Source organism: Ptychodera flava, chromosome 1, assembly GCF_041260155.1.
Source record: "Ptychodera flava strain L36383 chromosome 1, AS_Pfla_20210202, whole genome shotgun sequence".
Taxonomy (NCBI): Eukaryota; Metazoa; Hemichordata; class Enteropneusta; family Ptychoderidae; genus Ptychodera; species Ptychodera flava.
Genome location: NC_091928.1, coordinates 36714741 through 36729564, shown reverse-complemented (window position 1 = coordinate 36729564; position 14824 = coordinate 36714741). Strand labels below are relative to the sequence as shown.

Genomic DNA, 14824 nt, shown 5'->3' with positions numbered 1-14824 from the left:
ATTTCTGATTCATGTGTAATGCTGTAAACTTTCTTTTACTTCATTATGTACTTCTTGCACTTCGGGCACTGTAGTATTTTAAAAAACTCGTGCGTCTTCAGCCCGATCGGCCATGTTGTTTACGAAGCGACTTCCTGTTTCAACTGAAAATTTCCTACCCTGTCATATTTCTCTGCTGTAATGATAATGCATGTCAACGATAGTAAACGTTTCAACACAGGGTGTTGTCTAAATGTCCGTCCCCAGGGGTGGGTAGGTGTTTCGTTGTATTGCTAATAAAGATATATTCTACCAACCTTTGTGTTTTGGTCTTAAACTTAGCACTGCCTTGACAATCTTGCGTTAACGTTTTATCAACATGCTGTATCTATTATCTGATGAGTTTGAGTGCCTAATTGGCCAAAGTAAGCAAGGGTAAATTACTAAGCTGTGGACGCTGTCACCGGATTAAATTTGACAAAGTCAACAACGAACGCGTCAGTAAGGTATAACTGAAGAAAGGGCTGAAACTCTCAAAAGCCATGTTCACAGAAATCTACTTTACAATAAACATTTCCTAATTTTTCGAACGTCAACAGTTTTCTGACATGTTTAACGGGGACAGGCCAATTTATGCCTTCGTCGGTTGCTTCTATGAGCAATAGAACACTAATCGAAGTGGTGGAGTCAGTGTCCCGATGTGGTCCGTCAGACCGGAAGCCGGAACTAGAAACCTTTGACCTTAGAAATGTTTAGTTTAAGCCCACATGATCGATAGAGGTAAACAAATTAGCCAACATGCTTTGGGATCGAGGAAGGTTGGATCGAGGGTCAAGCTCATCGGTGTTTATAAACACGGACATGACAATCTATGTGTTTTTGACTACAGCCGGTCATCGTTTGGGGGAAGAAACTCGCCGCTTGTTACATAAAAACTGACTAGTCGGCAAAAGTATTTTCATGCCTTTTATAGGCCTATGCTTATTCGTTTCAAGACGAGATGAAAGCTGCGAAGACACATTGGAAGCATAGTAATACTCAACCAGGTTGATCTATACGTTGGGGAGATATTGATGTCACGGTCTTGTCGAACGAAAACAGGGATGTTTAGGCCACAGCAAAGACGATAAATCAGTCAGCTAAATAAAACGAATTTTTTTGGACACCATATCTTTTTATGTCAGTTTTTGAACCCGCGTGAAACCCTGCGTAACACTGTAATAACTATATATAATCAAAACCTTTTGGACATATCTTTTTATGTCAACGTTTGACACGCTTTAGAAATGCATGATATAGCATGCTGTATATGTCTGACTGTCGGGGAAACACTTCTTGCGCCGCTGTCGGACTCAGTCGCGCGATCGCGGTGTCTTTCCCCGTCTTTCCCTCGCACATTCGCTTTCCCACAATTTTTTTTGTATAAAAAACCGCAGCTTTACAGTTAAGGATGTTCGACTTCGAAGTTTATGCAATCCATCATCATATGGCCACTGGCTCGCCTTTACATGTTATGTGGGACTTTGCTCGGAGTTCACTACAATTTGATGTAGGCTTCGTCGACTGATAGAATGGAATAACAGAGATGTGTACATCGGACACAAATGCGAATGCACTGTTTTTTGCGCCTCCGTCGGACTCAGTTGCTGTGTCTTTCCCTTGCACGTCAGCTTTCTCGAAAATGTGTTTTGTATAAAAACAACTTTACAGTGAAGGATGTGATCCCTCGAAGTTACTAATACACTTGTCGATTTGATATGCGAAGACACACTGACGACCAGTTATTTATTAGTTCTCAAACCTGGTGAAAATCAGTCCGCGACACTAATCGATGTCTTTTGGAGAACGTCCTAAGAACCTGACATGACCCTTGTTTGATGCGTTAGGTAGTTGAGTATAAGGATTGATAAAATAATGTATCAAAATATACACAGATTAACGCGACTGCACTATCATATTCTTGGCAGCTCAATGACGTTTATGGCCGAGAGGGCGGGAGTCTCAGACCCAAGGGAGCATAAGCAGTATGCAGTACATTGCATGCTTTCCATGCAAAATCCGGCTTTGACTAATGTTCCCGTCCTGTTTCCGAGCATAACTTTGGAGCTGCGTAGCTAATAATGTTGAGGTCAAGATATCCGAATCGTTCGTGTTCGAAATGCTACTTCATTTGCAGAGAGAACATTCGACCTTCTTTGTGTTTTAACTTAGCACATTGGGTCAATTGAAAAATTCAGAGCAAAATATCGCGGTGTATAAAATCTGCAGGCACGTAGTCACCAACCCACAACACCGCTCGTACTGCAGAGCACACAATCGGTCGTATGCAAAACATGTCTTTTTTGTTACTTGAAAAAGAAGACTAAAACAGAAGTGTACGTATTGCAAGAACGCAGTTGATAAACTGGACAAGTTGAAGGCGAGCTCGAACGTCGAGTTAATAAAGTCTTTTCCGTTCTTGTTCTCGACTAAGACGGAATTTTTCAATATACCCGTGAAGTCTGATTCAGTTCGACGCGGTGTTAGGCACGTCGACCAAGGTGGTTTTTGCCGGGCCAGCAGGAAGAGTATAAACACATCTCCGATACGTTACCAAGGTGTGTTCAACACATACCACGCATTCCTGGGAGGTCCTCCTTTCCGGCCTGTTCGTTTACAAATGAATATTCAAGTTTATTTTGCCTTCTGTTTGTTTCTGAATACATGAATATAAAGTGTCCACTAGTTTTACGGACCACCTCCGGACACGGCTTTTGAGAGTTTCAGCCCTTTCTTCAGTTATACCTTGCTGGCGCGTTCGTTGTTGACTTTGTCAAATTTAATCCGGTGATAATCTGGTGACAGCGTCCACAGCTTAGTAATTTACCCTTGCTTACTTTGGCCAATTAGGCACTCAAACTCATCAGATAATAGATACAGCATGTTGATAAAACGTTAACGCAAGATTGTCAAGGGCAGTGCTAAGTTTGAGACCAAAACACCAAAGGTTGGTAGAATATATCTTTATTAGCAATACAACGAAACACCTACCCACCCCTGGGGACGGACATTTAGACAACACCCTGTGGTTTCAACGTTAGGTATTTCGTCAACTGACTAGTATTTTGCTAGGCAAATCATGTTAACATTGTAAAACTTGTACTAAATTCACCAAATTTGTACCAAATTCACGTGCAGGCATCTCCAGCTCGATCGGCCATCATGATTGCTGTTGATGGACGATCTTTTTTGTGCGTTTCAACTAAGTAATTTTTTTACCCTCTTAATAATGCATGACAGTACTAATGTACGTTTCTACGTGTCTTACCGTATTTCGTGGATTGAACTAGTATTTTTAGGAGGAAGTCATACGTACATTTGTAAAACTAGGACTAAATTCACGCGTCTCCGACTCAATCGGCCATTGTTGTTTACAACACGACATTTTGTGCGTTTCCTCTGAGTAATTTTTCTTACCGTCTCATGTTTCTCTGTTGTAATAATAATGCATGACAGTGCTAATGTACGTTTCTACGTGTCTTATTTCGTGGATTGAACTAGTATTTTTGGGAGGAAGTCATACGTACATTTGTAAAACTAGGACTAAATTCACGCGTCTCCGACTCAATCGGCTTTTGTTGTTTACAACACAACACTTTGAAATTAGACGCGAAAGCTTGAGCATGCGCTGATCGCAATGTTGTAGTGATTAACATAATCTCGCGTCTGACAAGTCTCTCAAATCACGGGAATTTCCGTGAGCTTGCGATACGAGAGATAAACAGTTACGTTTGTTTATGTTAATGAGTGTTCAAGTTTTTCACGGATTATAACCAGGATTACATGAAGAAAATAGCTAGTTGCCTGTCCTTCCGTTTTTTAAGGTCTATGTCCATACATAAGAAGTAATTATATTATCATGGTGACTGATTATAATAACCTCACCTAAATGTTCAAACAGAGATACCTCAATGTCGAACTGCGTCCGAAGTCTCCCTTTCATTTCGGCAGTATTTTAAACTCAGATGAATTTTGCCTTCACCTCTACCTTTCGGCAGGGTATCAGAATTCCGCCATATTTTCCGAAGTTAATCTATGAATTACCCGGATGAAGTTCCCAGTTACACACTACATCCAGAGAATAAGTAGATTTGAGCCGCGAGATTTTGAAATTACAAATGAACTTGTGAATAAATCCCATTGAAGGGACCCGGTTGCAATACATAAGAAATTCCCTTCTGAATGAGGAACCATTAAAAACGCCAAGAATAGTGGATCAACTCTGAGCTGACAATTATCCTTTGAGACTAAATTTGGCGTCATGAATCCCTTGGCCACGATAGACGTAAACCTCGATGAAGTGGTGATATGAAAGTATGGAACCTGAAACCGAAGTCTTCTAAAGTTGGTGTTAGTACAACAGACCGGCAAGGACGGTCCTCAAAGAATCAAAAAAGATACAGAGAGAAAATGAGGCTAGTGAAAATCTAGGAAGCCAGTTAATCCTCCGTCCCATAGTTTGTAAGGATGGCTGATGAGCAGTACGGTACGCCCACTTAACTCGTGGTGGTGGTATAGTTAAATATTTCTTGTATTTAACTAACATCACATTTATCACAATCTGTAGCGATTTGAACTTTTGGTTTATTTACTAAGGTATAATGTAACCCGTGTTCATTAACATATGCCTAAGCTACGTTCCTGTGTAACGCTATATTTATTATTTATTTATTTATTTATTTATTCGGAAGACCAACAGGAATAAAATCCCAATTACAGGCTCTGCTCGACATAAAAAGAAATACAAGCACAATCACACAGAATAAACAATAAAAAACAATATATACAATAAAAAAAGACAATTGCGATTCACAAACGAGGTCATGTATAAAAATAATTCTTTACACTATTTTTAAAAAGACTAAATCTGTCAAAAATATCAATATTTGCAATTTCGTTAAAAGTGGACAGAGCACGTGGAATGAAAGAGTACTTGCGAACATTAATTCTGGTTGCTGGTACCCGAAACGGACAGTTAAACCTGAAAGTTCGTTGAACATTCAGTGGGATTTGTGTTAAATAAGAACTGTTAACCACAGAATGAATACATTTGTATAAAAAACAGAGATCAGAAACTTTTCTACGATTAAAAAGGGGAGGTAGTTTGAAAAATGTGCATAATTTTCTATACATTGAAGAACAGTATGGTATGTTTTGTTTAAAGCATAAGTATCTGATAAATTTCTTTTGAACACGTTCAACTTTATCAACTAGGTTCTTTTGCCATGGATTCCATATAACAGAACAGAAATCGAGGCAGCTCCGTACCAAAGAAATGTACAAGGCCTTCACCGACTTTACATTATGAAAATCTTGACAATTGCGTTTTAAGAAACCTAGATTGCGCATTGGAGTGAAGATTTAGCCGACTGGTTCTGTCTCAGGCCTCTCAGCTAGGCGACTGATGCCGTATGTTGTGGGTTCGAATCGATTGAAAACTATCCGTATTGCTTTCTTGACGACAGTATCAATGTGCTCGGAAAAACCCATGGAGCCACAAAGTATGACACCAAGGTCCTTGATTGACGTAAAACGTGTGATTGGAGTTGTGTTGATTGAGTAATTAAAAGAAACATCTTAGTCTTATTAGTGAAACTAATGAAGCCACATTTGTCAATATTTAACTTAATAAGCTTCCATGTTGAACACCAACGAACAACCCTGTCAAGATCATCCTGCAACAATGTGCAATCAGAAATTGACTGGATAGTTTTATAAAGCTTCGAATCATCTGCATATAAAATAACATTTGATGACCGAGCACATGTTGACAAATCATTTACGTATAAAATAAAAAGCAGGGGACCAATAATAGAACCCTGGGGTACACCAGATACAACTGGGCACCATTGGGAAAAACTTCCCTCAATGACAGTTCTCTGGGCGCGATCAGACAGATACGACTCAAGCCACTTAATGCAATTTCCGGTATAACCGAAAGAAGAAAGTTTGTGAATAAGTAGTTTATGAGAAATGGAATCGAAAGCTTTACTGAAGTCAAGATAAATTGAATCAGTTGTAATTTATTGTTGAACGCTGTTGAAATAAAGTCTGTGTAAGTGGCTAGATTCGTCTCGACGCTTCTCCCAAGAATAAAACCGTGTTGATCATCAGAGATAACGTTAGCAACATGGCCATGTAAACTCTTAAAAACGATCTTCTCGAACACTTTGCTGAATAAAGGTAACAGTGAAACAGGTCTGTAGTTTCTAATATCCTGCTTATTACCTTTTTTAAAGATTGGCACCACATTGCTACGCTTAAAAAACGTCGGAAAGATTCCGGATGAAAAGGGATTTATTATAAATATAAGTGAGAGGAAAAGCAAGTTCCTCAGCGCACTTTTTTAAAATTACACCAGATACATTATCAACTCCACAAGCTTTGTTTACATCAGTGGAAAGTAGTAATGTCATTACGTCACCGTAACGTGCATAATATTGCACAAGACGTCATCTTTTATCGTAGTTACATCAGGTAAATTCGACTCATCAGGTTTACTAAAAACAGATTCAAAGAAATCGTTAAAACCTTCAGCAATTAAAATCGGTGAATCAAACACGGATCAGTATGTTTCATAACCTTTGGAATAGAACTAGATTTCGATTTATTAGCAACAAAACCCCAGAAACGTTTGGGATTATGTTGTGAGGATAATTCGATTTCCTCTACATACTCACAATATTTGATGTTTTTCAACTTTTTAAATTCTGACCTTAGCTGGGAAAAAAGTTCATAGTCTGCAGGATTACCAAACTTTTTAAATCTACGATGGGTATCTGCCTTCTCCTTCAATAGAGAAATTAGATCCGCATCGAACCAAGGAGGAAATTTGCGCCCTCTAAGTTTTATTTTAGGGACACATTCATCAATTGCACTATTTAAAATATCATAAAAACATCTAACACACTGATCGAGATCTTCAATGTCAAGCATTGTTGACCACGGAATACATGACAAAAGTGACTTCAGGTGTACAAAGTCAGCTTTTCGAAAATTATACACAGATCTTTCACACAGAAGTATGTGACGCTTACCGACAATTTTAAGTTCACAGTGAAGAGCGTCATGATTACATTTAACATACCTTTCGGTGACGGATGCTGTACATGAACCACCGAAAGAAAACACCAAGTCTAAGACGTGATCATTGCAAGTTCTGTGTGCGTTGACTTGTGTCAAACCAAACTCGTTAATTATTTCGATGCATCTGTCCGACAGGTGTTCATTCCACGACGATGGCCGCACTGCATTTTGAACAATAGACCATTCAATGTCGCGGCGATTGAAATCACCACATAGAAATACGCAATCTTTGTCGTTGTTGATGCAAGTGTACACTGATTCAAGGGATAATTCAAACTGCTCCCATGTATTCATATTGGCCCATGTTGGGATATAAACACAACCAATAAATATACTACAGCTTTTCATATATACCTGCACCCACGCAATTTCTAGATCTGTTTCAAACTCGTATCGGCGGCGAGCCTTGTAAATATCCTTCACTGCAATCATAACTCCACCTCCATGTTTTTTTCTTCGCCGTCGCTGTAGGTGCCGACTCTCTGTCCCGTCGAAATATATTATACCCGCAATCTGGAAGGACTTCTGCATCGCATATACTACTGTCCAGCCATGACTCCGATACGGTGATGAAATCATAGCTGCCGCCGGCAAAATGCAATTGGAAATCGCGTAGTTTGCCTTTTATGCTGGTACAGTTTTGATAAAACAAGCTAAGAGCAGAAGTATTACCATTGATATTAGCAGAGTCAATAGGACCAGGGTTGGGGGAAATGTCTCCAGACAGCATGATAATGATAAAGGTTAAATGAGACAATGCATGCTCGCTCCTTGTCTCTGCGGCAGTCCTCCATTTTGTTTCGTCACGCGACCGTTGGGTTTTGCTGAGACAAATGTTCAGTGCTGACCATCGGTTCACCAGGAGATTACTGTCCTGGTTAGTTGGACTAGGGAGGGTATGAGACTTACTTGCAGGATTATGGGTGTTGACGGAAATGGCAGACTTCAAACTAATGAGTATTGCCAAAACTTGAAGAGCAAGTAGAAGTGCGTGCTTCCCGAGTTGACGACCATTGTATATAAAAAGACGTCATCACATTTAAGTAATATGTTGCCGTATCACGCCCAGACACACTTTGCCAAAATATGGACGAATGCGTGCATTTCAGAACTAACTTCATTCTGGTCACTATGCGCGTTTTGCTATCAGCAAATGCTCTATTCGGAAACAAAGCCAACGCGAGATTCGAACGTCTGCTCTGTTCTGATCGCATGGGCAAAACTGAAGTTAGCAAAATAGCTTGTCATTTCATAGGGTTTCGATGATGTCTGCGTCTTTGAAAGATTTGAAAGTGAACTGAACATGAACTTAATCACTTGCGATCATACTACAGATGTGCTAAGCCTCGCTGTTAAACATCGCCTAGCTTCAAGTACGTTTTTTCATTGCGAAATTCTCATAAAATTAAAGGCACAATATTTCTTTCACTCGAGCTTTTTACTGATGATCGCATCTCGCTGCAGATGCAATGTAGCTGACTGTGGGGAAAATATGAGTCACAATTACATTTTTATTAGAAATAAGTTACGGTTTTATAGAGTATTTTCATGTTCCATTTGATATTTCTTTAATTTTATTCCTCAGGATACAAGTAGTATATTATTTAGATGTTTTTCAGGTTTTGTAAAAGACTGATGTCGATATCTGTACCGAAATATTTGAATACAGTGCAAGGGAGACTGGCCGTACACAAATCCTGCAAATACTAAGTACAACTTCATAGATGCCACTTCGACATAAATACCAAACCCATTCTTCAACTTAACTGAACACAAAAGTCCTCACTTGATTTCTTAAAATGATGTTCACAGCAACATTTGAGGAAAACTTTATTTGCATGATCAGAATGTTGCTTTCTGGAAAAAATACCGTCACACTCAAAAGATCCGGATTGTAAAAGCTCGATTACTTTGGTCAGAAAGGGAAGCATTTTAGGCCACAAAATAATTGTTTCTGGTCATCTTGCGCATCTTTTAAAAGTCTGCGTGTCAATCCTTTTTTCCTGTTTTTCAGTTACCCCTATGGAAAAAGAGGAACATGTATCAAATTCCACCAAAAATTAAAAAAATATCATTTTTGCCAAATGTCAATGACCAGAAACAATCTTTTTTGGCCGTAAAGGACAATGTAAGAGAAATAAATGCTTGAATGCCACGGCCAAGAGGAACATGTATGTTTCCATGAAAGAAACCCTGCATCGAACATGTTATCACTAGTGAAAAGAACAGCATATGGCTTAAGATAAACAAGACTGAAAGGCAGTGACAAATTGCAATATTCGCATATTAATAGTTAGGCTCACCTGGTGCTGGCTTAGGTTTGGTGGTGGAGGTGATATATTAATTGGTTTGCCCGGATTCTGAATCTGAATAAAACGAAACTCATTTAGTAAAATGAAACTGAATGGTAAAGTAACACAATATCTGTGGAAATTTCACGCCGTTTGACAACAACAGACATTCAGCTAAAGGGTCATAGGTCAGATATCACTATAAACCTGTTTCAAGAATAAACACGTTTCCTGCAAAACCTTTGCATAGGAATTTTTCATTTTAAAATAGGACAACACTAATGCTATTCTAGTCATCATTATATAGATTAATATGCAATGACATAAATCATATACAGAAATTGAGAAAATATCAACAGAAAACTGGAGTGAATTCTTGAAATTTAGGATGATATTCACATTAGATACTTGGTAGTCTAATCGAATGAGAATATATCATGGCCAGCGATTACTGTATTTCATCACCATCAAATGATTTTGAGCTCGAGACATGGCTATTACAAAAGTACCAAACTCACTTCGGTGGTTGGCGAGTTGGAGACTCTGGCATTACTGTAGTGGCCTTGAGCAAGTCACTCTTCTCTAAGTGCTCAGATAATATATTGGGTTATTGTTACCTGATATTGTACATGGGCTTCCCGTCCATTCGACGACTTATAGGACAAATCACACAATTAGTTAAATACTTACATCTACCCGGTGTGTTTCTGGTTCGTCTTCGATGAATTTGACAATGTTATATGGGAAGACGCCAACCTTGCCGTTAAGTTTGCCTTTCCACAAGCCATGGTCGCCTCCGTCCTCTGACAGCACTGTGACGATGTCACCTTTAGTTAAACGAAGCTCATCCTGGTTCAGTGGTGTGTATGGAAATAACACCTTTGCACGTTTCACTGCGTTGATAGCAAGCATAAATATGATGAATACATTTTTAGATTGCATTGTTCATGACTTGAGGCATTCTCCAATATTTATGAGGACTTTCAATTCATCGTTTGCACCAGCAGATTGTCAGCTATCAAAAATGGTTCAACCTTGGTCGTACCACGTACGGGCCCTCGCACGCTCGTGCCCCTCCGCCTAAAATCTCGGTCCGCAAAAACTGCATTAGGGCCGTAAAGATTGATATTTAACGACATGTCTTGTAATACCTTCCTTCTTATACTATTTCCTTTTTCTACAATATTGTTGCTATTCATATCTTTCTTAAAATTTCCAGTTTTAATAAGTAGGCATCCTAAAGGGTCTTTCTGAGTGGTACTCCTAAAAAACTCCTAATGGTCCGTTGCTAATTGACACTGATTCTACTAACTTATTTGTTCTGTAAATTAAATTTTCATCCCAATGCGGGACTCATGCTTTAAAGTAGGATGTGTTACAAAGCAAGGATTATGAACTGTTTATATTCATATTTATTTACTATTAATGTTTCGAATAATTACACATTCTAATTATTATATATATAAATCAATTACCTTGGACCTAAACGGACTACAGTATGAGCAGAGTTCAAAGAGTATAATGATTCAAAAAACTTATATCTTACACGAGATATCTTGTTATAATAGAAACTACCTTAAGGTGGACCTGCATATTGCCAACACATTTTTCACAGCAATATTTCCCTGACAAGAAAACCCTGTCATAGTATACATTTTAAAGTTTAGAATGGAAGCAGTAGTATACTCAAAGAATGAAGTGGCTGTGTTATCGGGTAAAAATTTCAATTAAGGTATTAATGATAAACAATCATTTGTGACAAAAAATTGTCAATATTTCCTGAATTATTATGATTTCCTTCGAAAAAAGTACATGTATAAAAAACGACTATTTTATTTGCATCATCTAAACCCATTCTTACAAGGCAGTGTTGAAAGACTGACACTCAGAAAAGTGATTAAAAATTATGGTTAGCAAAATAAAAATGCCTCTTATTCACAACGTAAGAAATTTACTGTCAAACAAAATTGTCTTTTTTAAATAGTATTTTAATAAATAATTTGAAAATTTCAGAAAATTAGACTTAGCCCGAGTTGAAAAAAATGCTTTTAAAATCTTAAAGTATGGAAAAAAATAAACCAGGAAAATGGGTGATTTGCATATATTTGCACAAGGTAACACTTCTTTATCACGCAACTTATGACTATGTGATAGGCTTAAAGATGTAGCCAACCAATATTTAATCTTTGGCTAACAAATTAAGTGACTGCCATATACCTAATCGAACGAGTTCCCCTAGTACACGATATCACATAGTGCAGATATCCGAGTAACAATCAAGCTAATAAAAGTATATGACAACAGGTAGTGGAATAGGGTATAGCAGAATAGCTGTAAACAAACAATTGCACCAGCAGCAGCGAAGCACCAGAATGACTGAATAGCAACGAGGTATCAACACTCAGCTCAAAGCAATCAAAGAATCGAGCGATGACAGCACCCTCTGAAGGGGACCCGGAATTTTCGAGGGGAGGAAAGAGAGAATGCTCGAAGATGTTGGCAATCGTACTCTCATTTGGTACAGTTCCATGGCTGGCCCGAAGAGAAGAACCTCCGAGGCACTAGCTTATATCTGACGGTCGTGGCCGAATGATGGTATCGAAGCCAACCTGATGAGACCAAGGCCAATATGGAGACCTTAAGCGAAGCCTTCTTGGATAGATTTGGTAAGTGCTGCCCTTTGTGGCTTTATGACCAAATGCTATTCCAATTAAAGCAGCAGTCAAAGCAAACCATTTAGCAGTATCCTGCACTAAAGCTGAGAAGCCTCAGAAGACTGATTCAGAGATCTTATACTTTTTAACTAATTGCCTAAGGCTTCGTATTCAAGCTTTTGTTGTCGGAAAAGCATCGGGCGATTAGGCAACTGCTTATTTAAAGGCAATGATTGCAAAAGTACTGATCAGCCTTATGAATTGGATGTATGCCCAGGGGTGTTATAGTTAAATAAGTTTTGTATTAAGCTGACGTCATATTTATCATATTATATAGCGATTGAACGTCTGATTTATATACTTAAGGTATAACGTAACCTGTGTTCATTATCATTTACCTAGAGCTACGTTCCTGTGTAACGCTGTGTGAAAAGACGCCATCACATTTGTGAAATATATTGACGTATCACGCCCACGCATACTTTACCCAAATATGGACAAGCGCGTGCATTTCAGAGCTAGCTTGATTCTGGTTACCAAGCGCGTTGCTATCAGTAAACATTCCATTGGTAATAAAGCGTACGCGAGATTCAAACGTCTGCTCGTTTCTGATCGTATTTGCAAAACTGAAGTTAGCTAAATAGCTTGCCATTTCATAGGGTTTCGATGATGTCTGCGTCTTTGAAAGACTGAAAGTGAACTGAGTAAGACGTAATGGCTGGCGATCATCATGACCTAAGCCTCGCTGTTAACAATCGCCTAGCTTCAATTACGTTGTCATTCATCGCGAAATCCTCAAAAAATAAAAGGCAGAATATTTCTTTCAATCGAGCTTCTTACTGATGATTGCATCTCGCTGCAGGTGCAATGTATCTGACGGTAGGAAAAAAATGAGTAATATTTACAGTTTTATTGGAAATAAGCTACAGTTTTTACAGAGTATTTTAATTTTCCATTTGATATGTATTTAATTTCATTCAACAAAATAAAAAAATATATTATTTAGATGTTCTTCATTTTTTGTTAAAAACTGATGTCATTATCCATACCGAATTATTTGAAAATAGTACAAGGGAGACTGGCCGTACACAAATCCTTACAAATACTAAGTACAACTACATAGATGCCACTCAAAGGATCCTGATTATAAAGGCTAGATTACATTGATGAGAAAGGGAAGAATTTTAAAGGACTATGTAAGAGCAATAAAAGCTTGGTTGCCACGGACAAGAGGAACATGTATGTTCCCATGCAAAAAACGCCCTGCATTGAAAATGTTATTATTGGTGAAAAGAAAGCATATGGCTTAAGGATAAACAATCTGAAAGGCAGTGACAAATTGCTATATTCGCATATTAACAGTGGTCTCACCTGGTGCTGGCTTAGGTTTTGGTGGTGGAGATGGTCTTTTGTTTGGTTTGCCCGGATTCTGAATCTGAATAAAACAAAACTCATAAAATGAAACTCAATGGTAGAATATTCACACAATATCTGTGGAAATTTCACACCGCTTAACATCAACAGATATTCAGCTAAAGGGTCATAGGTCAGCTTTCACTGTACATATGTGTTAAGCATAAAACGTTTCCTGCTAAACCTTTGCAGAGGAATTTTTCATTTTAAACTGGGACAACACAAATGTCAAAAATCATTTTAGTCATGATAGTATAGATAAATATGGAATGACATAAATCATATACAGAAGATGAGAAAACGTCAATAGAGAACAGAAGTGACTTCATGAAATTTAGGGTGATATTCACATTAGATACTTGTTGTCTAATCGAACGAGAATGTATCATGGCCCAGCGATTACTGTATTTCATCACTATCAAATAATTGTGAGCTCGAGACATGGCTATGACAAAAGAAACAGACTCACTTCAGAGGTTGGCGAGTTGCAGACTCTGGTATTACTGTAGTTTCCTTGAGCAAGTCACTCTATTCTAATGCACAGATAGGATACTGGGTTGTTATTACCTGATATGTACATGGGCTTTCCGTCCATTCGACGACTGATAGGATAAATCACACAATTAAATAAATACTTACGTGTACCCGGTGTGATTCTGGTTCGTCTTCGATGAGTTTGACAATGTTATATGGGAAGACGCCAACCTTGCCGTTAAGTTTGCCTTTCCACAAGCCATGTTCGCCTCCGTCCTGTGACAGCACTGTGACGATGTCACCTTTAGTTAAACGAAGCTCATCCTGGTTCAGTGGTGTGTATGGAAATAACACCTTTGCACGTTTCACTGCATTGATAACAAGCATAAGTATGATAAATACATTTTCAGATTGAATTGTACATGACTTGAGGCATTCTCCAATATTTATGAGGACTTTCCATTCAGAGTTTGCAACAGCAGACTGTTAGCTATCACTAATGGTTCAACCTGGGTTCTATCACATATGGGCTCTCTCACGCTCGTGCCCCTCCGCCTAAAATCTCTGTCCTTAAAAATGTATTAGGACCGTAAAGACTGATATTTAACGAAATGTCATGTAATACTTTTCATTCTTATTCTCTTTCCTTTTTCTACAATATTTAAGCTATTCATATTTTCTTAAAATAACCAATGTAACTTGTAAGCATCCAAAAGTGTTTTTTTCCCGTGGGGTACATTTAAAATACTCCCCTTGGTCGTTGCTACTTGACTCTTTTTCTACTAACTTATTTGTTCTGTAAATTAAATTTTCATCCCAATGAATGATTTATTGCTTTAAAGTAGGATGTGTTACAAAGCAAGAATCAGGAGACGTATTGAGAGATCT

The 14824-nt window shown here is 38.3% G+C and overlaps 1 protein-coding gene across 1 annotated transcript in view; it reads right to left on the bottom strand.

The window, feature by feature from the left end:
* LOC139144542 (SH3 domain-containing kinase-binding protein 1-like) overlaps positions 1–14824 on the bottom strand; it is a 42505-nt gene that overhangs the window by 15863 nt on the left and 11818 nt on the right. The window contains exons 4-5 of the mRNA XM_070715247.1: positions 14102–14304; positions 13421–13484 (exon numbers count right to left, since the gene is read on the bottom strand). Of these exons, the coding sequence (XP_070571348.1) occupies positions 13421–13484; positions 14102–14304 (267 nt within the window). The remainder of the gene's footprint in view (positions 1–13420; positions 13485–14101; positions 14305–14824) is intronic.